Source organism: Odocoileus virginianus, chromosome 9, assembly GCF_023699985.2.
Source record: "Odocoileus virginianus isolate 20LAN1187 ecotype Illinois chromosome 9, Ovbor_1.2, whole genome shotgun sequence".
Taxonomy (NCBI): domain Eukaryota; kingdom Metazoa; phylum Chordata; class Mammalia; order Artiodactyla; family Cervidae; genus Odocoileus; species Odocoileus virginianus.
In genome coordinates this window covers 10,854,599-10,882,581 of record NC_069682.1, presented here as the reverse complement: position 1 = coordinate 10,882,581, position 27,983 = coordinate 10,854,599, and the positions used below count along the sequence as shown (strand labels likewise).

The following is a 27,983-nucleotide window of genomic DNA, read 5'->3' as shown; positions in this document are numbered from 1 at the left end:
CTGTTTGGTCGTCGGCTGTAGCTGGGTGGGGGTCAGCTGGTAGCAGGATGGCTCAGAGACACCCGGGAGGGTGACCTTCTCTCTTTCACTTAATACTGGTGAGCATCCTCCTCTTCTTCAAGCTGCCTCACTCTGCTTCTTCCTTTTTCCTACTGTGTTAGCTGGCTATACAAGGTGGGACGTTGTCCAGGTGAATGACACTGTCTGCCACAGGTGTGACTGAAACCAGAGGTGGAAGCATGTGCCATGTTTCAACTAGAGCACCTGCCACACCCATCAAAACACTTTCAAGATGATCCTCTTGAAGGGCCCCTCCGTCCACCGGCCCGAGTGTGTGCCGATGAGTTGAGCCGTGTCCATGTGAAATGTTCCGAAAGCTCACAGCGCGTCCTCACCACGTTCCTGCCCCGTGCAACAGATGTCCACCGCCATTGTCACTGCCTTTGAAGAACTTAGAGCGGGCAGTTTTAAAAAATTTAACAAAAGTGTTTTTCTTTAATTGACACACATTTGATTTGCAACGCTGTGTTAGTTTCAGGTATACGACAAAGGGATGCAGTTTACATATACACATATCTGTTCTTTTTCAGGGACTTCAGTGGTTCAGTGGTACAGAATCCACCTGTAATTCAGGAACCATAGGAGATACGGGTTTGATCCCCGAGTCGGGAAGACCCCCTGGAGGAGGACACGGCAACCCACTCCAGTATTCTTGCCATGGACAGAGGAGCCTGGCCGGCTATGGTCCATGGGGTCACAAAGAGTCGGACATAACTGAAGTGACTTCGCACGCGTGCATATTCTTTTCCAGCTTCTTTTCCCATATAGTTTATTTCAGAATATTAAGTAGAGATTCTTTTTGATTATTTATTTTATATATATTGTTGCTATTTAGTCATTGAGTCGCGTCCAACTCTTTTGCAACCCTGTGGACTGTAACCTGCCAGGCTCTTCTGTCTGTGGATTTCCCAGGCAAGAATACTAGAGTGGGTTTCTGTTTCCTCCTCTGGGGGAGCTTCCTGAACCAGGGATCAAACTCACATCTCCTGCATTGCAGGCAAATTCTTTACTGTTGAGCCATGGGAGACACCCCATTTTATAGTATATATGTTAATCTCAAACGCCTGATTTACCCCTCTCCCCTTTCCTCTTTGCTAACCATAAGCTTGTTTTCTATGTCTGATTTGATATTTGTATATGATGCAAAATGATGGTCGCAGTAAACCTAGGCGACATCCCTCACCATACACAGTTACAGAATTTGTGTGCGTGTGTGAGCTGAGAACTTTTAAGATCGGCTCCCTTCGTGACTCCTAAATATGCACTACTGTATTATTAACCATAGTCACCATGCCGTAATTACATCCCCATCACTTTTTCTGTTAACACTTTGCTGATTGGCCTGAATTTGTCTTTTTCTCGACGATAGGAGGGTAGTTGCCCAATTATTCATTCCCTCTGTTGAAGAACTCTCCCCACTGCAGCCCAGGTGAGTAGGTGACATAAACAAACACAGGCAGCTTAACCTCTTTTCCAAGGGGAAATGAGGAGACAGTGTTTGGAAATGCTTTTGTGAAATCACCAGGTGTTGGCTGCTTTTCCCTGACAGTGGGCAAACCCAAGGCCCACAGGAAACAGAGGCCAGGAAATCCCCCACCAGTTGAGTGAAAGGGGCGTAGCGTGCAGCTGATGATCTTGACTGTGGTTCTTTGCTCTTAAATTTTTTCACCTTTAGACACTGTACATAGCAACTGGCTTTCCTTTCCCCCCATGTGGTTGTCTAGGAGGGGAGTGTTTGTCTGTAAATAACATCCTGTTCTCTTCACACTTTATGCAAAATAAACAACGTCTTATCATTACGAGATAGAATCTATGGGGAAAATAGGAATTTTTAAATGATTTGTTTGTTTATGTGGCTATGCTAGGTCTTAGTTGTGGCACATGGAATCTTTAGCTGCCGCTCTCAGACTCTTAGCTGTGGCATGTGGGATCCAGTTCCCCGACCTGGACTCGAACCCCAGGCCTCATGCACTGGGAGTCTTCATCACTGGACTGCCAAGAATGGGAATACTTCATAGCACTTGTATGTGTGGTTCTTAACCTTAAGGGGACTCCTTGGAGAATCTGGTGAAAGCTACAGACATCTGTCCAGAAAAAAGTATACATGTACAGTTTCATGCCAAATTCTGTATATAATTTCAGGGAACTCTTGAGAAGCCACTACCTCCACAACCTTTATAAAGGTTGCTCCCTGTATGTGAAGTGAAAGTGAAAGCTTCTCAGTCGTGTCTTTGTTGTGGAATTCTCCAGGCCAGATTACTGGAGTGGGCGGCCTTTCCCTTCTCCAGGGGATCTTTCCAACCCAGGGATCGAACCCAGGTCTCCCGCATTGCAGGCAGATTCTTTACCAGCTGAGCCGAAAGGGAAGCCCAAGAGTACTGGAGTGGGTAGCCTGTCCCTTCTTCAGGGGATCTTCCTGACCCAGGAATTGAACCCTGGGCTTTGCAGGCAGATTTTTTTTACCAACTGAGCCAGACATTGTTGAATTCCCTGTTATGAGTATTCTTCATGATGTGCCTTTTTTTCCTCCAAATAAAGAATATTTGTCTTTACTAAGTTTTCAGTGGTATAGAGAAACCTGCTATTGGAAAATGTAAACTATATGTTACCAAAATGTCTTCTTTTTTTCATGAGTCTCCTTTCACCCTAGACAGAATAACAAGGCGCTTCTTGAGGGAAAGAGGTTGGGGGCTAGTGTGTATTGAGCATTTATTGTGTGTCTGGTGGGGCTCCCTTGGTGGCTCAGACAGTGAAGAATTCACCTGCAGTGGAGGAGCCACGGGTTTGATCTGTGGGTCGGGAAGACCCCCTGGAGAAGGGAATGGCAACCCACTCCAGTATTCTTGCCTGGGAAACCCCATGGACAGAGGAGCCCAGCAGGCTACAGTCCAGGGGGTCGCAAAGAGTCTGATATGACTTAGCAACAGCACCATCCTTAGTTCCTTTTTAGACGTGATGTCATTTAATTCTGACCGTGATTCTATGATGTGGATTTAAAAGACATGGAACTGAGAAGCTCAGAGATGTTAAGTCAGTTGTTTGAGTCTATCAAACTCTGGAGCCCACTTCCCTTGATGTTGTATGGGTTCTGAAATAACACATATTTTCCAGTTAAAAGATATGGGACTTCAGACGGGATGAAGGCCTCCTGGGGATGCTGATGACCTGAGAAGCAGGGAAGAGTGGGTGGAGACAGACCAGTTGGTGCCACTTCAGGGGTTGCCCTAGAGGCAGTCCTGTGCCCGTGAAGGTCATCTTGCAGGAGACCACTCTTGCTTGGGTGAAAACAGGGAGATGGCATGAGAAGACACAGCTTCCTCCAACTCCAAGCAATCACGAAGTTCACTGCTAGCCCTGACCAAGTGGGTGTGAAGAAGGGCAAGCCAGGATATGTGGGTTCTCATTAGAAAAGTAGGTCAGATTCTCCTTCTCTTGATCTGCTCCCAACCTGTTCCGTTGCACTCTTCATTATGTTTAGGATACATCCCGTGATTGCTGAGGGCCCTGCTAATAAATTAGCTCATTGTGCTTCCGATTTTGTGGCAGGCAGCATGACCCTTGTTCACATGCAAGAAAAGCTAAATAGTACTATTCTGCTTTTCGATCTTGGTCAGCCATTAGGGGCAGCCTCATTGATTTTTTTCTTTCTCTAAGAAAAAGAGGATTTTATGTTCCAGAGTTACTTCTCTGGAATTTTTCCCAGTGAGCCTTTATATATTTTTTTGATAGGTAGTGGAAAATTCTTTGGGTCACATCGACTGTCTGATACTTTGTGGGTGGAGGTCAACCTTAGGAACTGAGCTTCTTGGTGAATAACCCTGTTGGGAATCAACCCACTCTTTGGGTACATAAAAGAAGCTCATTTAGAGGAATCTCATGAATTTTCATCATGCACTAGCAAACATCAGAGGTCAGTAGGAAACTAAAATAATAATACACTATCCTTTCTCATGGCTTATATCAAAGAGGCTAGTCAAATGAATTACGAAGAGAGAAATTATACTTTTTAATCCTTGGTGCTTTCATTCAACTATGAATGGTATTAATTCAGGGTAATTGTAAAGACCATTTCAACAAGAAAGACTTGAAACACAAAATGGTAGGTACGACCTTACAATGTTGTTGTTCAGTCACTAAGTCATGTCGGACTCTTTGTGACCCCATGGACTGCGCATGCGAGGCTTCCCTGTCCTTCACTGTCTCCTGGAGCTTGCTCAAACTCATGTGCATCGAGTCAGTGATGCCATCTAACCATCTCATCCTCTATCGCCCCCTTCTTCTGCCTCCAGTGTTTCCCAGCATCAGGGTCTTTTCTAATGAGTTGGCTCTTTGCATCAGGTGGCCAAAGGATTGGAGTTTCAGCTTCAGCTTCAGTCCTTCCAGTGAATATTCACAGTTGATTTCCTTTACTATTGACTGGTTTGTTCCCCTTGACAGTGTAAGAGTAAAATCTCATTTGTGTCAACTTTGAAGGTTGGAGAGAATCTAGTGCCGCCCACTCACATACATCAAAGGCACACCACCACTGTCTGGGCAGGAACCAGAGTCACCTGGGAAGCCTTGTGAAAATACAGATTCCTGGTTCCATCTGCAGGGTTTCTGACTCTAGGTTTCTGTGACGAGCCCAAGAACTTGTGTTTCTAGCAAGTTCCCAGGTGATGGCTGCTGGATCAAAACCACACAGTAGAGCTGCTCTGTATCCCCTGGCAGATGATGAACTTATCTAGGGCTTGCCAGAGCACTGCTAACGAGACAAGTTTGTGAAACTGCCTCGGCCAACAGGACATCTTTCTTAGAGCTGAGGGATGCAGAGGGCTTCCCTGCTGGCTCAATTGGTAAAGGATCTGCGTGCCAAGCAGCAGATTGCCTGCAGTTCAAACTGCCCAGGGTTCAAATCCCTGGGTCAGGAAGATTCCCTGGAGAAGGAAATGGCAACTCACTCCAGTATTCTTGCCTGGAAAATTCCATGGAATGAGGAGCCTGGCGGCTACAGTCCATGGGGTCACAAAGTCAGACACGACTGGGCACGCACATACATAGGGATAACTGCACAAGAAAATGTTTCCCTGACCTCTGTGCCTGGTCTCGTTCTGCCAGCTACTACGCTGTGTAATACCACCAGGATTACCCTGTATATATAAGTGCCCACACAAAAAGATTTACCCCAAGACAGAGCCCCACTCCACAAACAATGCTATGTTCCATCCTGGGAGTTACTTATTCAATCTCTTGTGCTATGCAACTTTCAACAAGTTTAAATTTTTTTACAAAATTGGGGTATGCATAGAATAAAGTATATAAACCTTATGTGTGTAGCTTAAGGAAGTTTTACATATATATACACCCAGCAGTTACCTTCAAGTCAAGATGTAGAGTATTTTAAGCACCCAAATGTCCCCTTATCCTCTTTCCCAGTCCGTGTTTACTCTCCCCAAAGGAACCAGAATGCTCTTTTCTTTCTTTTTTTTTTTTTTTCGTCCAACAGATTTATTTCTTTAAAGGAATGGATTTTGAAAAGAAAAAACATGGGGCAGAGAGATGTGGAATAGAAAATAAATACAAATGTAAGCTGTTTTGCCCCTTGCTTTATAATCACAGCAAACTAGTACAGAGAATGCCCTGTACAGAACACAATAACGGTTCAAAGGTGGAGGGGTTCCCTTAGGCAAGGCTGAAGACTTCAGTCTCTGGTATTTGGAATTTAGGCTGCAGTCCTGGTTTTTGGATGGATCACTGGGTGTGTGGCATGGTCCATGCTTTTAACCAGATTTGAACAGGAGAACGGCCAGTTGGTCCGGGTAGAAGTGGATGAAGTGTTTGGTATCATATGTCACATCACTACTGAAATTCCTCCCCCATGCAGCGCCAGGTGGGGCTGTCCTTCTTGATATGGGCCGCAGTGCCCTTCTCTATATTATACTTCTCCAGTGCCTGAGGGGCACACTCCACCGAGTCCTGTTGCATCTCCTCTGACATATCAGCATTCTCGATCACAGCCTTTGGGTCACACGTGGTCACCAAGAAGCAGGGGCTGGCTGACTGCGACGGTCTCCTGCGGGAGGGGTCGGTGAGGCTCACATCCGAGAGGCCCCAGTATGCTCTTTGGATCGGCGTGAGTCTTGCCTGCTCAGCTTCGTGTAAATGGAAATAGTGAATACTTTCTTCTGTATCTTATGTTTTCCCTCAAGATGACTCTGATTGAACCATGTTGCCAGAAGCAGTTGTTCTTTCCTCTTCCTTGCATAGAGCATCCCAACTTTGACACGATGTATTGTCTTATGTCTAATTCACCAGCGCTTCTGTTTTGTACCTGTTTCTGGTTGATGATGATATTAGCAAGCATGACTGCTCCCCATGAATCAGAATGGTGCTAACTACATCACATCACAACCATGTCAAGAGTGTGTTTGGTAGACCACTAATCCATTTTAGAGATGAGATAACCAGGGCTCAGTAACCTGCCCAAAATCTCTTGGATAACAGGTGGACCCAGGATCAAGTGCAGGTCCTTGGGTCTCAGTTGTCATCTCGAGTTCTTAGCTAGGGTATTTTCTTACCTCTCATTCGTGGTGCTTGACCAGTAATCATCAGTGAGAGACGACTCCAGAGAACACAGGCTGGCACTCTTCATGGTCCCCTGGAGATTTTCCCAGCACCTTTTTCCCATGAGCAGGTCTGTTGGAAATATTCTGTCACCTACAACTGACTTTCTGCAAGAACAGACTTCCCTGTTTGCTACCTCTCTGGTCAGTCCTGAAATTCCTGCCCTTGGTAAGTATAAATAATAGAAGAATCAGTTCTGCCTTGTGGTTCCTGTTAAGGTTACACCTAAATGGTATCTTAAAATTAATTGTCTCTTTTGGTGAAGGAAATGTTTAAACTTCCTTTGAGTTTTTATTCTTGTTTAAACTTCGAGTTTTTATTCTTAGACACAAATTACCATGGGCAAATGATGCCTCGTTTCCTTTTTTGTTTTGCTAATTAAGGATGGAAAATTGTTGGTCAGCTTACTCCATGGTATCAACTTGAATAGATTTAAAAAGAGAATCGGATGATTTGCGGCAATTTCAAGCCAGCCTTTGATTCAGTATCTGGGTTAAAAGTCTCCACATACTGATGTTTAGAAATTCCTCATTTTCCTATTCTTCATAATGCATACAAATCTCAAAAAGCTAGTTGCTCAACATATAGACGCAGTATTGATTGGATTTAAAAGGTGGGTAGTCTGTGAAATAGTTCTCCGTAGTGTGTCTTACCGAAGGAAATGAAAGTTAGGAGTAAAACGAGATTGTTCTTTGCTTAATGTATCATCTCACTCATTTTTCTTACATCACAGAGAAAAATCATTTATCTCTTCCTCTTTCTGGAATTTTAATTTACATCCTAAGTTTCGTGCTGGGGAAGGCTTTGGGAAATGTTTTTTTAATGAGTCATAAACCTTCTGGACAAGTAGCACGTTATGAGAACCAAATGATTGATGGTGAAGCGCTCCTTATGGAAGAATTGCGTATGGAAGGAATGAGAGAATCAGAAACCACCCTTTTGCAACTCTGATGTAACAGTGAACAAACATCATCAGTGATTGATAAATCTGTTAAGGGAAAGACTGATGAGGAATTTCATCATGGGTGATCAGAACTGTCCAGCACTCTTTTACTGAAACTAAAAACAGACAGATAGATATTGTGTACATCCTGATGTGGTAAAGAAGTAAGGACTCAGCATCACCAGGAAGTGTTCTTGTCCACAGCATTGAACCGGAATCTAACCAGCCTCTAGCTCTATCCACCGAACACAAGGAGATGCAGGGGACTGAGCTGTGAGCCTCAAGCTTGCCTGAGCATTAGCCTCAGAGGGGAAATTTAAAAGACCCAGCACCCTGACTGTGTCCCAGAACAGTTAAATGAGCTCTTGGCCTGGGCTTTGGTATGTTTTCTGCTCCCTGTGATGCTACGTTCAAGCCAGAGTCGGGGACCAGGAGAGCAGGGGACCAAAAGACAGGACAGAAAAACCATCATGACATAGAGAATGTGAGAAACTCCATAGAAGAGAAGACCGGTGTTTCACAACATGTATATGTAGCATTGGTAAAAGGGTAGACAGAGGGGACATTTGTGGGTTAAAAGAGATTTCAAAAATGTCAGTCAAATGTGATGTGGGGACTTTGTTATGATCCTGAGTCAAGCAAAGCTACCATTCTAGGACATTTTCCAGAGAATTGAGAAACTTTAAATGCAAGCTGAGTATTTGATGATATTAAAGCACAAAGCATTAATTTTGTTACTTTTGATACCAGTTTTGTGGTTATGCTGAAAAAAGTTCTTGTAGAGATACATAAAGTATTTTGGGCTTCCCAGATGTCCCTTGTGGTAAAGAACCCATCTGCTAGTGCAGGAGACTTAAGAGATGTGGGTTCAATCCCTGGGTCAGAAAAATCCCCTGGAGGAGGAAATGGCAACCCACTGCAGTATTCTTCCCATGGACAGAGGAGCCTGGTGGTGTACAGTCCATTGGGTCACAAAGAGTCAGACATGGCTGAAGTATTTATGCAGTTCAAAAATGCCCCCACGCACAAAGAAGCATTTATGGTGAAATATGATGCCTCAGATTTGTTTTAAAATTCTAGCAAAAAAATGGTGAAAGGGAGATTTCTCTGGTAGTCCACTGACTTAAGACTCTGTGTTGCCAATACAGGGGGCACAGGTTTGATCCCTGCTCAGGGAACTAAGATCCTACATGCCATGTGGCACATCCAAAGAATTAAAAACAAATGGTGAGAGAATCCATAAAAACAGATAAAATAAGACTGGTAAAATATTGATAACATTGTTGGGTCGGATGATGGTTCCACGAGAGTTCACTTTACTCTCTTCTCTCCTTTTGTGTGTTTTTAAAATTCTTATAAGAAAGGATTTAGAAGAAGACATAGAGATAAAATGGAAGCTAATATATCTCAGGCATTGAGATATGTTACTGGTACAAACTTTTGGGAATTCATCTGCAATGCAAACTTGAAATAAAATAAAGGCTAACTTTCTGTCTCCATGCAAAATAGATCTGGTTTCTTTTCAGAAAAAGTTATTCAGTTATTCATTATGTTTCTATCTTGCCTACAGATGATTCTGGGCCACCTCCTTCTACTGTTATCAACCAAAATGAAACTTTTGCCAAAGTTGTTTTTAAGCCTACTGTGGTCCAGCAAGCCAAGATTGCCCAGAATGGCATTTTGGGAGATTTCATCATTAGATATGATGTTAATAGGGAACAGAGCATTGGGGACATCCAGGTAATGGGTTTGTTCTGCTGTTTCTCATTAGCTTGATTGATACTTTTAGTTAGACCCAGAATGAGGGATTTCAGTACTCACCTGAGAGAGAGAACTACTGATTCTTAGGAAATCTGTTTTAACCCCAAATGTGTCTCCGAGTGATGTTCCCTTGCTGGAGGCTGGGGATATATATTTCCTGCTTCAGTAATCTAGAGGTCAATGAAACCTATAATGTAATTTTCCCTGAGGTGCTTTAGATCAAGTGAGAACTTAGTTCATCTTTAATTTAGAGAAACTGGCCCATGACTCAATTTCCTGTAGGTCATATTTCTCCAGAAACAGGGCAGGATTATCAAAATGTGTCAATGTGCATCCAGCATGTAGGCAATCTTTATGTCTTAACATGAAAGATGCTTAGGAGAAAAACAGATGATGCAGGAAGCAGGATTCTCAAGTGACAAGGGTCAAGAAGAGATGAATGATTTAAATTGAGTTAGTTTAATTAATATATTTTTAAGGAATGATTTTATCCTTATCCAAATTAAATTAGCAATTAGTTGGAGGAATCAGGACCACGGATGCTTTTGCTCTGGATGTGGCATCTGGCCCTAGACTCTATTTCATGCTGTCTTTGACTTTTAGACATTCCATAGAATCTCCATCTTGGTTTGTTTTGCTACCTAATCTGAGCACTATCAATTGTACTTTCTCTTCCTTCTACCAGGTTCTAGATGGCTATTTTGTGCACTATTTTGCCCCCAAAGACCTTCCGCCTTTACCCAAGAATGTGGTGTTTGTGCTTGACAGCAGTGCCTCCATGGTGGGAACCAAACTCCGCCAGGTGAGTCCGCGCTACTTTTTCCTCTTCCATGTTTGTCCGGGACAGTGATGTTCTCAGTGAATAGGATTCAACTGATGCAAAATGTCTGCTTCACCATTCATCTGTTCCTGCCTGTGGGAACATTCCTGAACAGATTCAGTGAAGCCGCTGACATGAGCTGTCCTTTCAGCATGGGGGTTTTAGGAGAGCAGAGGGCTGCAGAAACACCTTGAAATAAAGGGAACTGGGAGATAATGTGAGTGAGATGAGAATACAATGAGAAGCCACTGAATAGCACCATTGTGGGTGGAATAATTCTGTTCAGTGATGGTGTCCCTTGGCTATGGTTAGAACCAAAGACCTGTATCTCAGTAATTCAGGGCTTCCTGGTAGCTTAGCTGGTAAAGAATCCTCCTGCAATGCAGGAGACCCCGGTTCGATTCCTGGGTCGGGAAGATCCCTTGGAGAAGGGATAGGCTACCCACTCCAGTATTCTTGGACTTTCCTGGTAGCTTAGACAGTAAAAGAATCCACCTGCAATGTGGAAGACCTGGGTTCAACCCCTGGGTTGGGAAGATCCCCTGGAGGAGGGCATGACAACCCACTCCAGTGTTCTTACTTGGAGAATCCCCATGGACAGAGGAGCCTGGCGGGCTACAGTCCATGGGGTCACAAAGAGTTGGATATAACTGAGTGACTAAGTACAGCATAGCACAATTCAGGATTCATACTCTCACAATACTTAGGAAGAATCTTGGCATTCTAGGGATGCGGGACATTAAGGAGACATGTAATCTATGCTGGAAATTTAAATTATCACCCAAATGTAACCATTTACACTTTTTCACAAACCACAGGAAAAGACTATTCCTTGTCTTACTCTGGTATCGGAAATGTCATAAATTTGCATTTATATTTCCAACTTACAGAGTGGAAAACAGAAAGAACAGGAGGTTGCCATACCAAGTATCTCAATGGTCAACAAAAAATTAGCCCTGTTAGATTTTCTTTCTTAATTCATTATCCGTTTTAATCAATTGACAATAAATATGTGATCTAATGAGTAAAATCGCATCTCACTCCTCCTGCAGACCCTCTGTCCCCCTGTTTTTCCCTTTAAGTGCCACTCCACATAGAATTGAACTTGATCTTAGCTCATAAACCATTGCAAATATTGTCTCTCAGTTATCACTTTATAGTTACTTTGGCCATTTTTATGTAAATATTTTGTTTACATATTTTTTAACATGTCGTATATGTATATATATGTACTTTGTTTCAATGTGCTGCAGGGTTGTTCAGATCTTAGTTCTCCAGCCGCAGACTGAACCTGGGCCCAGAAATTGGAAGCCCAGAGTCTTAACCACTGGACCACCAGGGAATTCTCAGTATAGCATACTGATCTTTTTTCCATGATGTCTGATTTTGCCCTACCCCAATATAGTGAAAACTACCTTCCAAAATCTGATGCAAGGATTTGCTTTAGCCCTTTTTTTTTTTTTTTGAAGGATAGATAAGTATAATTTCTAACTGGTGTTAGTGGAGGATACCCAGTAAGCCAGATGCTCGTGGTTCTGCAGCATTGCATTCTTGCAGTCAGCCCGCCAACTCCTTCGTCTCCTATGTTTGTTTTGCCTGTGCTGGGTCTTCGTTGCTACACTCAGGTTTTCTCTGGTTGCGGCGATGGAGGCTGCTCTTCGTTGTGGTGTGTGGGCTTCCTGTGGCAGCGGCTTCTCCTGTTGCAGAGCACAGGCTCGGCGGTTGCGGCCCGTGGGCTTCGCTGCTCCGCAGCATGTGCTGTCTTCCCGGAGCAGGACCAAAGCTGTGCCCCTGCACTGGCAGGCAGATGCCTCTCCACTGAACCACCAGGGAAGTCCCTAGAGCATCTTCAGTATGCTGAGGCATTTCACTAAGGGTATTACATGGATTGTTGAATTAAGGGATATTTAATCTTTATAATGGTTTGGTTGTCATCCCCATTTTACTGATGGAGAGACTGGGGCTTTGCAGGGGCAGATAACACAACTAGTACATGGCAAGGCCAGGCTTTTAAGCCAGATCTGACCCTGAAGACCATGAATCAAAAACCAAGATATTGTGGGTTCTCAGGGCAAGTAACACAGTGATGAGGCAGCATCGTTGTGTGCAGTGATAGGCGTGCAAGTGCCTACAAGGTCAATGCCTTGACGTTTCAAGATTCCATGGCAAAGGCTGCATCTCAGAAGGAGGCATTTCCTTGCCTAGAGCAGTGTAAGGATAGATATCACCCTGATGGTTATCCTCCCCTCTCCCTTCGTTCTTGGATTTGTTGTTGTTTAGTCACTAAGTTGTGTCTGACTCTTTGCAATCTCATGGACTGTAGCCTACCAGGCTCCTCTGCCCATGGCATTTTCCAGGCAAGGACACTGGAGAGGGGTTTCATTCCTGGGTAGGAAACTCCATTCCTTGCGAGGCAGTGAGCAGCTGGCATGCGCTCTTGCTGGCTTTTAAACCACAGCATGGCCTCTTTCCAAGGAGCACCACCCCAGACCAGCCAAACACATGTCAGAAGCATCCAGGAGATCTCGAAAGCCTGTGGCTACCTTAAGTGGTTTTGAAAACCATTGCGTCTTTGAGCAGCTCTCAGCTTCTCTAAGGCCACGGCCCTGAGTGAGCAGCTTAGCTGGTTCTCAGTGGAGTCTGTACACAGTTATCACGTTCCCTGGTGAAGAAGAAAATTTGCCCCAAGCAAAGGGCTTTGGTGATGTGTCGATGGGCTTGGCAACACCAGACGTTTGGAATGGGTCCTTTGAATGCTGTGAAGACCATGAAGCATCTTTCTTGCATTCTTACCCCAGAGGTTCTTGGCTCCCTTCATCTTTGATGGGCCCGAGATGTTTCATTGTAGTTATCACAATCTCAGGCACATAGTTGCTACTGAGTAAGTACTTGAACAACTGATCTTAAGGAATTGTAAGGATCATTTGAGCTGAAAATGTGTTCTTTTTTTTTAAATTTTTTAAAAAATGTATTTGGGTGCATCAGACTTTAGTTGTGACACAGGGGCTTACTTGCCCCATGGCATGTGGGACCTTAGTTCCCCGAGCAGGGATTGAACCAGCGTCCCCTGCATTGGGAGGCAGATTCTTTACCACTGGACTATCTGGGAAGTCCCCTGGAAATGTGTTCTTACTCAAGGGTCTGTCAGTACCCGGGAGCAACCAAAGCTGTGTGCATTTGGCATATTCCAGTTCTGCCCTGATCCTGGTAGGAATGTGAGCCCGGAAGCCAGGACTTCACCAGCCTGGGGGCAGCTTCAGCATACGCTGCAGCTGTCAATGCCGGGCTCCGCTCTGGGTTCTCTCCATGTGCTCTTCTGCTGAGTCAGGCAGGGTTTCTGCCTCCCAGCTTGAGTTTGTAAAACTTAGTGAGACAGGGGATCTGAAGATAAACAAAAAAATCAGTGAGCAGGGTAAATCGTTTTTTATTCTTTCTAGTTGCCTGCTAAAGACATTGACACAAGCAAACATACGTGTCCTTGGGAGTGTGAAGGCTTGTTGTTGTTCAGTCTCTGAGTCACGTCTGACTCTATGTGACTCTATGGGCTGCATCATGCTAGCCTTCCTGTCCATCACTAACTCCTGGAGCTTGCTCAGACTCATGTCCTTTGACTCGGTGATGCCATCCAATCATCTCATCCTCTGTCATCCCCTTCTCCTCCCCCCTTCAATCTTTCCCAGCATCAGGGTCTTTTCCAATGACTCAGTTCTTTGCATCAGGTGGCCAAAGTATTGAAACTTCAGCTTCAGCATCAGTCCTTCCAATGAATATCCAGGACTGATTTCCTTTAGGATTGACTGGTTTGATCTCCTTGCAGTCCAAGGGTCTCAAGAGTCTTTTCCAACACTACAATTTGAAAGCATCAATGCTTTGGCACTCAGCCTTCTCTATAGTCCAACTCTCACATCCATACATGACTACTGGAAAACCATAGCTTTGACTAGATGGACCTTTGTCAGCAAAGTAATGTCTCTGCTTTTTAATATGCTGTCCAGATTTGTCATAGGTTTTCTTCCAAGGAGCAAGTGTCTTTTAATTTCATGTCTCCAGTCACCATCAACCCAAGAAAATAAAATCTGCCACTGTTTCCTTTTTTTCCCCATCTATTTGCCATGAAGTGATGGAACTGGATGCCATGACCTTAGTTTTTTAAATGTTGAGTTTTAAGACAACTTTTTCATTCTCCTCTTTCACCTTCATGAAGAGGCACTTTATTTCCTCTTTGTTTTCTGCCATTAGGGGGGTGTCATATGCATATCTGAGGTTATTGAAATTTCTCCCAGCTAATAGATGTCTATTAAATACAGTTTCCATTGACAGGGTCTATACATTCTTCTCTTTCTTTCCCGTAATCTTTACAATTTCCCCAATGGCTCAACAGGTAAAGAATCCATCTGCAATACAGGAGACACAAGAGATGCAGGTTCAATCACTGGGTTGGGAAGATCCCCTGGGGTAGGAAATGACAACCCACTCCAGCATTCTTGCCTGAGAAATCCCATGGACAGAGGAGCCTGGTGGGCCACAGTCCACAGGGTCGCAATGAGTCGGATATGACTGAGCGTTTGGGATCACTTTTGCCCTCACATTTGCCATTGACTAAGGGACACCCGCCTCGGTGACCAAGCAGTGGCTAATATATCAGTTACCAGATAGATGTCTTTCATGATGCAACTTTCTGCGGACCTGTTCGTGGGTTTGTTCCCATAATCGGTGCCATTCTGTGCCAATCCTCAACTCCAGTGTGGCTTTGGCAGCTTGTCTTGCTTTTGCTGCTTAATTTAGTCAACAGTTTTAGAGGGTAAAGAACAAGCACAAGGTTTCTTTTTTTATTGAAGCCTAGTTGATTTACAGTGTTGTGCCAATCTCTGTTATCCAGCAAAGCAACTCAGTTATACACATGTAGACATTTCTTATGTTCTTTTCCATCATGGTTTATCACAGGGTATTGACTATAGTTCCCTGTGGTATGCAGTAGGGCCTTGTTGTTTGTCCATTCTCAATGTAATACTTTGCAACTACCAACCCCAAACTCCCAGTACAAGCACAGTGGTTTTTTTTTTCCCATTTATTTTTATTAATTGGAGGCTAATTACTTTACAATATTGTAGTGGTTTTTGTCGTACATTGACATGAATCAGCCATGGATTTACGTGTATTCCCCATCCCGATCCCCCCTCCCACCTCCCTCTCTACCCGATCCCTCTGGGTCTTCCCAGTGCACCAGGCCCGAGTACTTGTCTCATGCATCCAACCTGGGCTGGTGATCTGTTTCACCCTAGATAATATACATGTTTCGATGCTGTTCTCTCGAAACATCCCACCCTCGCCTTCTCCCACAGAGTCCAAAAGTCTATTCTGTACATCTGTGTCTCTTTTTCTGTTTTGCATATAGGATTATCGTTACTGTCTTTCTAAATTCCATATATATGTGTTAGTATACTGTAATGGTCTTTATCTTTCTGGCTTACTTAGGAGTGTTTCTTATCTGTAATTCTCAAACTAAAATGAGGGCGAATGTGAGCTAGTGGATTGGAGAACCAGCATCTGAATTTCATTCACGCTTCCTTCATGGGATTACTTCACCCTCCAAAACCTCACTTTCTTCTTTGCTGTACAAAATCGGGCTTCCGAGTGCTATTTGAACATTTTATGTGCAACCTTTACAGGCAAGTAGTCCATGAGCTCCATGAATTTGGGAACCCTCTTGGTGTTGATCATTACAGTACACATTCTCAGCTCTAGCACTGTACTTGGCAGTGATTTTTGCCGAAAAACCCACCAGCCCATAAATTACTAAATGTACCTTTTAAAGGCACGGTAGCTCTAGCCTCTGACTGAGCAGCACATACCCAGCACCCTAAGGGTTTTGCATTCATCTGTTCATTTCAGCTCCCAGGCAGCGGAATAGTCATGGTTATCCCTGCTTCATAGACGAGATGGTGAGGGGCAGGAAGCTGGTAATAGTGCACTGAAATACATCAAGTTTCAAGTAGAAAAGTTTGGAGTCGAGCCCAGTCCGCCATTCTTCACTGGATCACCAGATGTAACCTCAGACCAGCTCTCAGGCTTTCAAGCTTTCCTTATTCTCTTCCTTTCTTCTTTCTATAAATTATGGTTCATTTGCAATGTTGTGCTAGTTTCAGGTGTACAGCAAAGTAATCCAATTAGACACACACACCCACACATACACTGGAGAAGGGAATGGCAACCCACTCCAGTATTCTTGCCTGGAGAATCCCATGGACAGAGGAGCCTGGTGAACTACAACCTATGGGGGTGCAAAGAGTTGGACACAGCTGAGCTACTGAGCACACACACACATATACACATCTATATTTATTTTTCATCAGATTCTTCTGCCTTTAAGGTTATCACAAAATATTGAGTATAGTTCCTTGTCCTTACTGAATGTTTATTTTATTTATAGTACCTGTTCCTTTTATTTACTGATTTGGCTGTGCTGAATCTTAGTTGCGGCACATGGGATCTTCAGTTGCAGCATGTGAACTCTTAGTTGCGGCATGTGGGGTCTAGTTCCCTGGCCAGGGATCAAACCCGGGCCCCTTGCACTGGGAGCACAGAGATGTAGTCACTGGACCAGGAGGGAAGTCCCTATGGTACCTGTTCTTGTGCGAAGTGAGGCGATCTCTTGAATGCTGCCCATCGCCAGTGACATGGTTGAAGAGAGAGCTCCCTACACAAATGCAGGCGGGGCTGCAGAAAAGGAGGGAGGCGAGCACATGTGCCAAAGGAGATCTCGTCTAAGAAACTTGTAGAGTCTCCGGAGCAGGCACTGTGCGGCTGTCTTGCCAATGAAAAATGGACGATATAAGGTTTGGATCCTCCTGCCTCTGAAAGCAGAGCTTCAGTTCGTAACACATTGTCCAGCTTTCCCCTTTCAAGTTTTCCAGGACAGGGGTCAGCAAACACTTTCTAAAAAATGACGGGCCAGTGAATATGTTCAGCTTTGCAGCCTTGAAGGTCTCTGTTGTGATGACTCAACCCTGCTGTTGCAGCACAAAGGCGGCGGCTGCAACGTGCAAAGACATGGGTGTGTCCTGTTCCCATAAGACGACACTTATTAAAAACTGGGAGCAGCCTGGATTTGGCCCCCAGGCCATGGCTGGTGGATTCCTGGCCTATAGTGACGACTAATTGGTGCTGGCTAGAAATACTGTTTCAGTTGATAAATACTATTTATTCTCATCCCCTGAGCTGCCTTTGTCCAAACTGTACCTCTAGCAGGCATGTGTCTTAGAAATAAACTGAAAAACAGAAGTCTGGGCCTCGGGGCCATGGACAGAAGGCAGCAGGGGAATCTGGTGTCTTTTGGCTCAAACTCAGAAAAATGAGAAAATAAATGATGGACAAAGGGCAAAATATTTTTACCCTGGGCCATTCATGAAAACTTGGACTTTTTGTTTCAAAAAAAAATTTTGCTCTTCAACAAAATCATAAAGAAAATTTTAAATAAATTGGAGGTACCCATTTTTAAAAAGGGCTTCCCTGGTAGCTGGTAAAGAATCCACCTGCAATGTAGGAGACCCTGGTTCGATTCCTGGGTCAGGAAGATCCCCTGGAGAAGGGATAGGCTACCCACTCCAGTATTCTTGGGCTTCCCTTGTGACTCAGCTGGTAAAGAATCCACCTGCAATGTGGGAGACCTGGGTTCGATCCCTTTTTTGGGAAGATCCCCTGGAGAAGGGAACAGCTATCTACTCCAGTATTCTGGCTTGGAGAATCCCCATGGATAGAGGAGCTTATGGTACAAATCAGAATGAGATGACCTCTGTCGGTCAAAGAGGACTGAATGAGATGAGAAATGTGGAAGCAGCTATCAGAATGCCTGCGCGTGTTGTTCTTGTCGGATCGCATCTGCTTGGTGGCGGCTGGAAGCTGCAAAGGGGGTGCGGTTCCTAAGAGCTGCCCGGGCCTGACGTCACAGCCACCTCGCTCTCTTGCTTAGGACCCCACGCTCCCTCAGGCTGGCATCTCGGCTTTGACTCCAGACTTCAATTCTTCAAAATTGAACGTCACGTTGATTATGTACTGTGGGATAGGTACAAGGTGTGGGGGATACAAAGATAAACAAGACAGACTTTTTTTCCCAAGAGGTCCAGAGAAAAGGAAAAAGTCACGGAGAAAACTGTATGCAAGGTGCTCCCTGTGATAGGAGTGAATGTAGGATCCAGGTAACGGGGGTGCTGATCAGACTTTTCAGGGTGCAGCAGGGGCAACCAGGGCTTCCTAGGGGAGGGGGGAGTTGAGTGAGTCTTTCAGAAATTAATTCAGTGGATGGGGCAAGAAGGGAGACATTCTTGTTTTGGCCACCCCTCAGCATGTGGGATCTTAGTTCCCTGACCAGGGAGCGAACCTGTGTCTCCTGCAGTGAAAGCAGGAGAATATATTTAGAGTATTTTTATAATAAGCAGGTTAGAGGTGGACCCCTAACCTCCAGACCGCCAAGGAAGCCCCTCTAACTATTGTCTTGTATATGTGATCCTCCCATGCTGAAGTGCTGTGTGTGCTTCTTCCGTGACTGTTCCACTGTTTCACTCTGACCATGGCTCTTTCACAGGCTCCCCACATCTTTCTGTCATCTTTATGTTCGTCAAGGCACATCCCTGGGGGTTTGCAATGAGTGGCCTAGGTAGACCTCTGCCAGGGACATAGGAGTCACGAGAACTCACATGTAAGGGAAAGTTGAATGGGGCAAGGGCGCTCAGAGAGTCAGACACCCCGAAATGGGCAGGGCTCCAGAATCCAGACATGCAGCTAGGCAATGTAGATTTCAGACCCTGGACAGGCACTGGGGACCAGAACTCAATCCTGTCAGTCAGTAGCGTGTGAGCATGCGGGTGAAGCACGCTAACTGTCGAGGATCTGTAGACTTAGGGGACCTTGTCTTGATCAGCATCCTCTTGTCTACTTACTGTTGGAGCTGGAAGCCATACCCGGGGATGACTACCTGTAGCCCGTAACCACCTGGATAGAGGTGGTGAGACTAAGTTCTTTCCCAGAAGAAGAGATTTGGGATCAGCCTTGTGAGCAGATCTTGATAACTACAAACCTTCCATGTGAAGAGAAGTGAAAAATATCATTTCTTCTGAGTCTTGAGTTATTTCTACACTAAACAAGAGAAACAGATGTCCTTAATATTTGATAAAGAATCAAAGAAATATTATTGGCAAAGAACTTTTTACAAACATGTGCCATGACATTATTAGGTAAATACTTGGTACGTTTGTCAGAGCAAAGTTAAAACATTTGGTGATAGATTGCAACAATAACCAGAGCCTTTGTATGAGAGAGAGTTGGCTTCTCAAGTTAGAGTAACATTAATCCAAACACAAAGACTAATAAAATATAGTTATGTTTATATTGCAAAAGATGCTCTGTCTAAATATATTCAGACTTTTTTATTTAGTCAGAATTTAGTTAGAAATTATTCTCTTTTGGAACCAGTCCTAAAGTAATATGGGCATTTTTGTGTATGTGCCACTGAAATCAACAGTATTTTATTTATTTATTTTGGACTCTCTACGCAGCATGTGGGATCCTAGTTCCCCAACCAGGGATAGAACCTGAGCCCCTGGCAGTGGAAGTACAGAGTCTTAACCACTGGACTGCCAGGGAAGTCCCAATACTAGCATCTAGATCTGAATTTGTACTTGAACAGTGCTTTTCTTTTGCTATGAAGAAGCACCCATTTAATAATCTTTTGGCACAGATTGGATAATCAGAACTAGAGTTATAATCTAGCACAGTACTGCATTGAAGGAGCATTTGAAATTAGAATTCAAACAATAAATAAAATTATAATAGCTTATAATAATGTATTTTAAAATATAGGAGCCCTATGATTTTGTTTAATTTCAAAAATAATGCTTTTCATGATAGTGTGAACAGTGTACAGACCTAAGAAATACTATTACTTTCCATTTCCTTTTAGGTAAAATTGCAAGTTAATGGTTAGTATTTACTAAACTGTTTTAGGGCTTACCAGGTGGCACTAGTGGTAAAGAACCCTCCTGCAAATGCAGAAGATGTAAGAGACACAGTTTCTATCCCTGGGTCAGGAATATCCCCCGGAGAAGGCATGGCAACCCATTCCAATATTCTTGCCTGAAGAATCCCATGGACAGAGGAGCCTGGCGGGTTACAGTCCATGGGATTGCAAAGAGTTGGACACGACTGAAGCAAGTTAGCACACACACATGCACAGTTCAGTTCAGTCGCTCAGTCATATCCGACTCTTTGTAACCCCGTGGACTGCAACACGCCAGGCTTCCCTGCCCATCACCAACTCCCGGAGCTTGCTCAGACTCAAGTATATTGAGTCGGTGGACATCCAACCATCCAACCATCTCATCCTCTCTTGTCCCCTTCTCCTCTTGCCTTCAATCTTTCCCAGCATCAGGGTCTTTTCTAAGGAGTCAGTTTTTTGCATCAGGTGGCCAAAGTATGGAGTTTCAGCTTCAGCATCAGTCCTTCCAATGAACATTCAGGACTGATCTCCTTTAGGATGGACCAGTTGGATCTCCTTGCAGTCCAAGGGACTCTCCAGAGTATCTCCAACACCACAGTTCAAAAGCTTCAATTCTTGGGCACTCAGCTTTCTTTATAGTCCAACTCTCACATCCATACATAACTACTGGAAAAGCCATTGCTTTAACTACAGGGACCTTTGTTGGCAAAGTAATGTCTCTGCTTTTTAATATGCTGTCTAGGTTGGTCATAACTTTTCTTCCAATAAGCAAGCATCTTTTAATTTCATGGCTGCAGTCACCATCTGCAGTGATTTGGGAGCCCCCCAAAACAAAGTTTGTCACTGTTTTCACTGTTTCCCCATCTGTTTGCCATGAAGTGATGGGACCGGATTCCATGATCTTAGTTTTTTGAATGTTGAGTTTTATGTCAGCTTTTTCACTCTCCTCTTTCCCTTTCATCAAGAGGCTCTTTAGTTCTTTGCTTTCTGCCATAAGGGTATACACAAACTTTTAAAATATTGGAAGACCTGATGACTTCTAGCCCCAATTTTCCAATGATGTAAAGAAAGCTTCTGAATTTCTGCTCTTTCTCTAAAAAAGAACACTTTGGCCAGTAGAAAAATAGCTTTTGTTTCTTTCAACCAGTTCCTTGTATTGGACATAGACAACTTTTGATGTTTTATGTTTCTTTTATTACAGTTTTCATTTTTTATTTTTAACTGTGTTTCATTTTAGGAGTCATTTATGCCACAGGTGTCAGTAGGGCACCAGGCTTTGTGTAATCAATATTTTCCTTTATGAGTCTGTATAACCTCTTGAACAGTGCTTACACTGTCGTCAGTAGGGTGATATTTTTTAATGTTTGAGGTTCTTCTCTGAAACCAATCTGTTGCTAGATTTTTCTGGAAAGCATAGCAATGATATAGACACGAATACATTATGAAGAAATGGTCTTTCTCATTCAATTTATTTATTGCCTTGCTGGTAAGGATGGGATTTAAAAAAAATTACTTGGTGGGTCAGTCTGGATATGATTTCAAAACACTTCAAACCCTTGAAAAGCCTGTAGCATGTCCAAATATGGTTGTGCTGCCTTTTATGGAATCCATGTTTGTGACCTTGAAATGCCACGGTCTTGGAATACTCCCACTGAAGCATCGTCGGTGCCCAGGGCGCCGCAGCAACTGGCTCAGCACGGCTGCTCTGGTTTTAAATGTGAAGGTGACTGCAGGGTGACGTGGGTGGATGTCTGTGGAAGGTGCAGAGAGAGGCCAAGATGCTGGACATCTCCATCCTTCTCAGGGCCGGCTCAGACGGGTAGTTTGAGGTTGCAAGGAGGGCCGGACGTTGCAAACGTTGATGGGATCACAGACTCTGTTTTTGTCTGTCCTTCCAGTAGCGGAACTCCATCGCCAGGCCTGGGAGTGGAGCGCTCCCCCTGCTGGCCGCAAGGGGGACTGCACCGCGCGGGGGTACAGTCGCACACCTCCTTCCGGTCCCGCCCGGCCACGTGTTCCCCGCCCGCCTGCGAAGGGAGAAGGCCCACTTGTGTCCAGTTGCCCATGGGTGTGTTCCACTTCCGGGTATGACCTGGCAGAAACTTAGGGCGTTCTAGGGTACTTCTCTGTTGAGTACAATTCTCTGTCGTGGCTCGAGCCGGGCTTGTAGAAGTTCTTAACTTTCTTTTGTTTTTGAGAAGACTCAGGGAGGATTTTCTCTTGGGTTCACCCAGAAGGAATGTGTGGAAAGGGAGAACGTCCGCTTCTCAGCAGACATTTTAGAATGGGGCGAGCGAGAGGACTGCTTCGGAGCGCAGCAGGGCCGTTCTGCCGAAAGCTGGGCATGTCTGAGCCAAGAGCTTGCCGCTGCTCGGGCTCAGTTTTGTAGGGAAGGGAAAGGGAGGTCCATCTTGTCTGTAGGCTGGCTTAACACAGGGGCTCTGAACGCGCCAGATAGAGCCGTTCCCAGAAACTCCCTGCCCTGGGAGCAGCCCTAACAAGGAGACAGAAAGGTGTAAAAGGGGCTGCACCTCGCGGGGCCCAGCCCTGCCCCTTCTCTGACAGACACCGCCAGGGAAGGTTGCACAGTTCCTTTTCCTGAAGACCCACTAGACCAAGAGGGACCATCGCCGGCCACGTTGGATGAACAGAGAGTCTGAAGCCGAGAGCTCCTCTTTATTTATTTTACATTCTCCTTGCTCCTGAAAGAGCTTAAGTGGACAGAGATGAAAAGGCTTACTTAATAATAAACCAGAGGCAGAGCTGGAATTAACTTCTAAGACATTGTTTTCAGAGGAAATACTTTTCCCCCCTCCTTTCAACCCAAGGGAAGTATCTACAAGCAGAAGGATTCCTCTCTACAGAACTGTTTCAAGGAGCCAGTCATCCCTATTCTCTCTGTTTCTACGAGGCTCAGATTAAAGGGATTCTTGTCTGCATGCTTCCTGCAGGCCAGGGTGCTTCTTGACTATCTGAATAATGAGAAGTATTTCCTTTTCCTCTCTCCATTGTATTTGTGTCCCTTTCATATCTTCCTTCAGTCCAGACGCAACTTGGAACATCATAAGGAGCCCTTCTGGTGATGTGTAGGGATTGGTGTTTACTGATTGCCCTTTGGGATCACCAAGGAGTGGATATGACCAGTCAGTGCCTCCAGGGTAGCTCAGGCCTTTGAACCAGCTTGCACCATCCGTTCTGTGTTTCTGGGCTTCCTCTGATCTTTCTAGAATGTGCTTACCTTGGTCTCTAGGGTGTACTCTTGGGAAAAGCCTGCCCAGGTTTCTGTCTGTCTTCAGCATGTAAACGCAGGGTGCAGAAACACCAGCTGAAGCCACTTCACATTCCTTCTTCTATCTGGGCATTCACTTTCCTCCTGCCTGTTCAGCCTTCTGCAGAACGCAGAGCTCCCCAGACCAGGCGCTGGTCAGAGCTCGGGAAGAGTTAATGGGTGGTGGCGGCTCCAGGCAGTATCCACCCCCGCCCCTTGGAATAAGGAGACCAGCGCAAAGGTCCGGAGGCAACTGGAAGTGGAACTCCCAGGAGCCCGAGGTCTGCCTGCCCCAGGGCTCCCGAGGACAAGTCAGAGCTGTGGCCTTACAAGGTCATCAGAAGCCCTTCATTGCTAAGCTCAGGGAAGGAGGGTGGAGAGACTTGAAGGACTGCTCCCAAAGCAGAGAATCCTTTACGACAGGGAAAGGCATCAGCCAAGAAGCCACGCCAGCTCCTCTCGAGGGCCTGAGCTTGCTATTTAAGGATCCCTAGGGATGCAGCCGCTAAACAAACAGCAGCCTTCTGAGGAGATTCCCCAGGCCCCAGCCTGCACCAAGAGGGCCCTGCCAGCTCTGAGCCCCAGCAGCGGGAGCGTGTCCAAGTGGCTGCCTTAGCAGCGGGCCCCCGACTCTGCTGTCCCAGGGACTGCCTCGGCTTGCCGGTCCTGTCTGTCACCGCCCAGCTGTGGACCTTCAGGCTTCCCAGAGGTCCAGCCTCTTGGATGGAGAGCGATGCTCAGCCTGTCTTTGCTCACGCTGGGGTCGTGTTGGCTCTGAGCGGGAGGAAGGGTGAGGGGTCAAGGTGGGGTCAGCTTCCCGGAATTCTGTCAGCAGCGCGCTCAGGGACCCCCATCCACATCTGTTTATTGTCACAATCTGATCTATTCATTCTTGCTTTAATGCTGTCCATCCTTCAGCTGTGTTTCCGGCACATCACCCTTCTCCATGTTCTGTGTCTTAGCTTCTCAAGGATGGGGCTGTATCTCCCTCCCTTCCTTTGTAGTCGCTCAGTAGAATTCGCCCTCTCTCTCTCTCCTTCCCCCTTTTCCTCTCAATTACTCATTCAGCAGCTATTTACTGACAGCCCACAATGTGCCAACTGTTGTGTTGGGAGGACAGGGAGGAAACAAGGGGACAGCTGTTTTGAGGAGTCTGGTGTCACAGATGGACAGTTTTCCCAGCACTCACTTTTTTCTGCAAGCCTGTATCAAGAATCTGCCATGCGGGCAGGCTCCGCCGGGTATGACCCAAGAATGATGGAACAGAAAAAGCTCCTGCACTCGGAGACGTGGGGCTGAGTTGGAGCGTCCAGTAAATGCACACATATGTCATCACATTCCTTCAATTGATGCTGGGAAGGCAGGGGTCAGGGTGCCGGCTTGAAAGGACAGAGGAGCGAGTGAACCCAGTACCGAAGGACAAGGAGGGGGCAGTGGGCACGCCGATTGTGGGACAGAATGTCCGTCACAGGGAACGGTGGTGCAGAGGGCCTGAGGTGGGGAGGGGCTGGGAGAAGTAACCACACTGCCGTGTCACGAGTGCCAGAAAAGATGTGTGTGTCAGGTGAAAGAGGATCTCAGAAAAGGGCGCTGTTTTGTTTTTTTTTTGTCACTTGATTTCCCTTGAGTTGTATTGAGGTACAGTTGATATAAGTGTATATAAGTGTATAAGTGTAAGTTTAAGGTGTGCAGTGTAATGTTTTTAAATATTTATTTAAATTTCATTTTGTTTTTAATCGGAGGGTGATTGCAACATTGTGATGGTTTCTGCCTTACATCCACATGGATCAGCCGGAGGCGTGTCGCCTCCCTCTTGAGCCCACCTCCCACCCCATCCCACCCCTCTCGATTGTCCCAGGGGACCGGCTTTGGGTTCCCTGTGTTGGATACAGCAAATCCCCACTGGCGATCTGTGTTACATGTGGTAACGTATATGTTTCAGTGCTATTCTCTGAACTCATCCCACCTTTTTGGCTGTCCCAGGTCTTAGTTATGGTCCATGGGACCTTTGATCTTTGTTTCAGCACATGAGATCTTTAGTTGCAACATGTGGGATCTAATTCCCTGACCGGGAGTTGAACCCCGGGCCCCTTCATGGGGAGCTCAGTGTCTTAGTTGCTGGACCACCAGGGAAGTCCCCATAATGGTTTAACTTGCCATTATGATGGGTCATCACATTGTGAAATGATTACCACAATAAGCTTAGTGAACATTCGTCATCTTCAGTAAACCGAAAGAAAAAAATTTTTCCCTTGTGATGAGAACTGTTAGGATTTATATTCTCTTGACAACTTTCATGTATAACGTACAACAGTGTTTACTATAGTCATCACGTTGTACATTACCTCCCCAGGACTTCTTTCTCTCATAGCTGGAACTTTGTACCTTCTGACCACCTTCATTCAGTTCCCTGAGCCCCACCTGGTGCCTCTGTAGCCGCAAGTCTGATCTCTTTTTCTGTGAGTTTGATTTTGTTCTGTTTTTAGACTTCACCCATAAGTGATATCATACAGTATTCCCTTGTCTGTCGGAACCACACGTGTAATAAGTGACAGTGACAAATCCAGGGTGAACCCCAGCTCTTCCGCCCTTCCAGTGAATGCTCTTCACCCCTGTCAAAGCTGGCAGAGGTCGTTGCTATGGCTATTATGTAATTGACCATCCGCTGCCTCATACCTCGTGTCCGACAACAATGCTGTTTAGAGAAGGCAGTGCCTGCTCACAATATCGGGTCTGTTGTTTTAGAGACTCCCAGAGCTTTTCTGTTTTCAATTTCACGTGGCTTCTTTCCTCTTTCCACACGTCCCGTCTGACTTAACACACACCTGTCACCCACTCAGCATCTCCGGAACTCACTGTGGTTCCCCTTTGCTCTCCCAACCATCTCTCTGACCTCCTTGGCTGCTTTCCAGGATGTCCTCCCTCATATTTCGAGGTACCCAGGTCCTTCGGGCCTCGTCCTCGGATCCCCTCTGTTCTCTGTAACACCTTCTCACATCACTCCAGCCCACAGTGCTTCACGGTCTCTTAAAACCCAGTGGTGGTTTTGATTCGCACCCTTCCCCTGTAATTCACGAATCGTCCTTGTGTTCGTTCATCCCCTGAACTCCTCTCTAGTGTATGTCAGGAGTTCTCCTCCACTCTGGGTGATGAGAAAATAGATGGAGGGATGTCTCTGGTGGTCCAGTGGATAAGAATCCACCTGCCAATACAGGGAGCACATGTTCAATCCCTGTTCAGGGAACTAGGATCCCACATGCTTCAGGGAAACCAAGTCCTTGCTCCTCAACTAGAGAAAGCCCAAAGCTCAAGTGCCACAATGAAGACCCAGCATAGCCAAAAAAAAAAAAAAAAAAAAAAGATTTAACCTGCCTTCCCTGGAGGAAGGGAAAGAGACATAGAGCTGACTGTAGTCATGACGGGTGCTGCACATTACTCTGTAAGTACATTGAGGACAGGGCTACCCTAGAGGAGAGAAGGTCCGCTGTCTTTAGAGGAGCTAGAAAATAATTCAGATACAGAGTATAGCACATCAGCTGGGTTTTGAAGAATGACTAAGGACTTGCCAGATGAAACAGGGGCATAAGGCAGTGGGGAAGAACACTCCAGGTCTCAAGAACAGCAGTTGTGAAGTTCCAGAGACTTGAGGCTTGATGTATGTGGACAGGACATTTCATATATGAAAAACATTCCTGTCTTATATAAAGTTGTAACATGTTGCTGTTTAGTTGCTCAGTCTTGTCCGACTCATTTGTGACCCCACGAATCATAGCCCACCAGGCTCCTCCGTCCATGGGATTCTGCAGGCAAGAATACTGGACTGGGTTGCCATGTACTCCTCCAGGGATCTTCCTGACCCAGGGATCAAACTCGAGTCCCCTGCATTGCAGGCAGATTCTTTCCCACTGAGCCTTTTTTTTTTTTTTTTCCAGTTAGGTGATAAAGTTCCTTGACATTTATCCAAGTCGCTTTACAGAGCAGGCACTTCATTATAACCCTGGAACTGTCCCCCGCGTGCAGTTTCCAAGCCAGGGGATGTGTAGACTCATGCAATGGGACATGACTGGCCTTGCTTTTGTGTTTGCCTAGACCAAGGATGCCCTTTTCACAATTTTACACGACCTGCGACCCCAGGACCATTTCAATATTGTTGGGTTTTCCAACCGGATCAAAGTGTGGAAGGACCATTTGGTGTCAGTTACTCCCAACAGCATCAGAGATGGCAAAGTCTACATCCACCACATGTCGCCAAGCGGAGGTAAGTATGTCCTGCTTTGCCTGTTTGCTGAGATGTGATACAGGGGTTTGAAAGTTGACGCTGATCACCGGAAAGGAGATAACAGGTGAGCACTTTGCCCAGGAGCTTGTGTCTCCTTTTCTGGGCACCGAACTAAGATGGTCAAATAAGTTACGGGGGAAGTACCTGATAGGTTTTGGAACCTTTCCTGGTTTATCTCATGGATCCCAAACAATGCAGCTCTTTTTGTAAATCGATTTTTGGGGCCAGGAGTGAAAGCCAAGTGGATGATTCAGAGTT

At 45.4% G+C, this 27,983-nt stretch overlaps 1 protein-coding gene and 1 pseudogene across 1 annotated transcript in view; one reads left to right on the top strand and one right to left on the bottom strand.

Annotated features, from left to right (window-relative positions):
* ITIH5 (inter-alpha-trypsin inhibitor heavy chain 5) overlaps positions 1 to 27,983 on the top strand; it is an 86,116-nt gene that overhangs the window by 36,786 nt on the left and 21,347 nt on the right. The window contains exons 6-8 of the mRNA XM_070471951.1: positions 9,177 to 9,346; positions 10,053 to 10,169; positions 27,536 to 27,704. Of these exons, the coding sequence (XP_070328052.1) occupies positions 9,177 to 9,346; positions 10,053 to 10,169; positions 27,536 to 27,704 (456 nt within the window). The remainder of the gene's footprint in view (positions 1 to 9,176; positions 9,347 to 10,052; positions 10,170 to 27,535; positions 27,705 to 27,983) is intronic.
* LOC110129251 (dynein light chain 1, cytoplasmic-like) lies at positions 5,665 to 6,691 on the bottom strand (annotated as a pseudogene).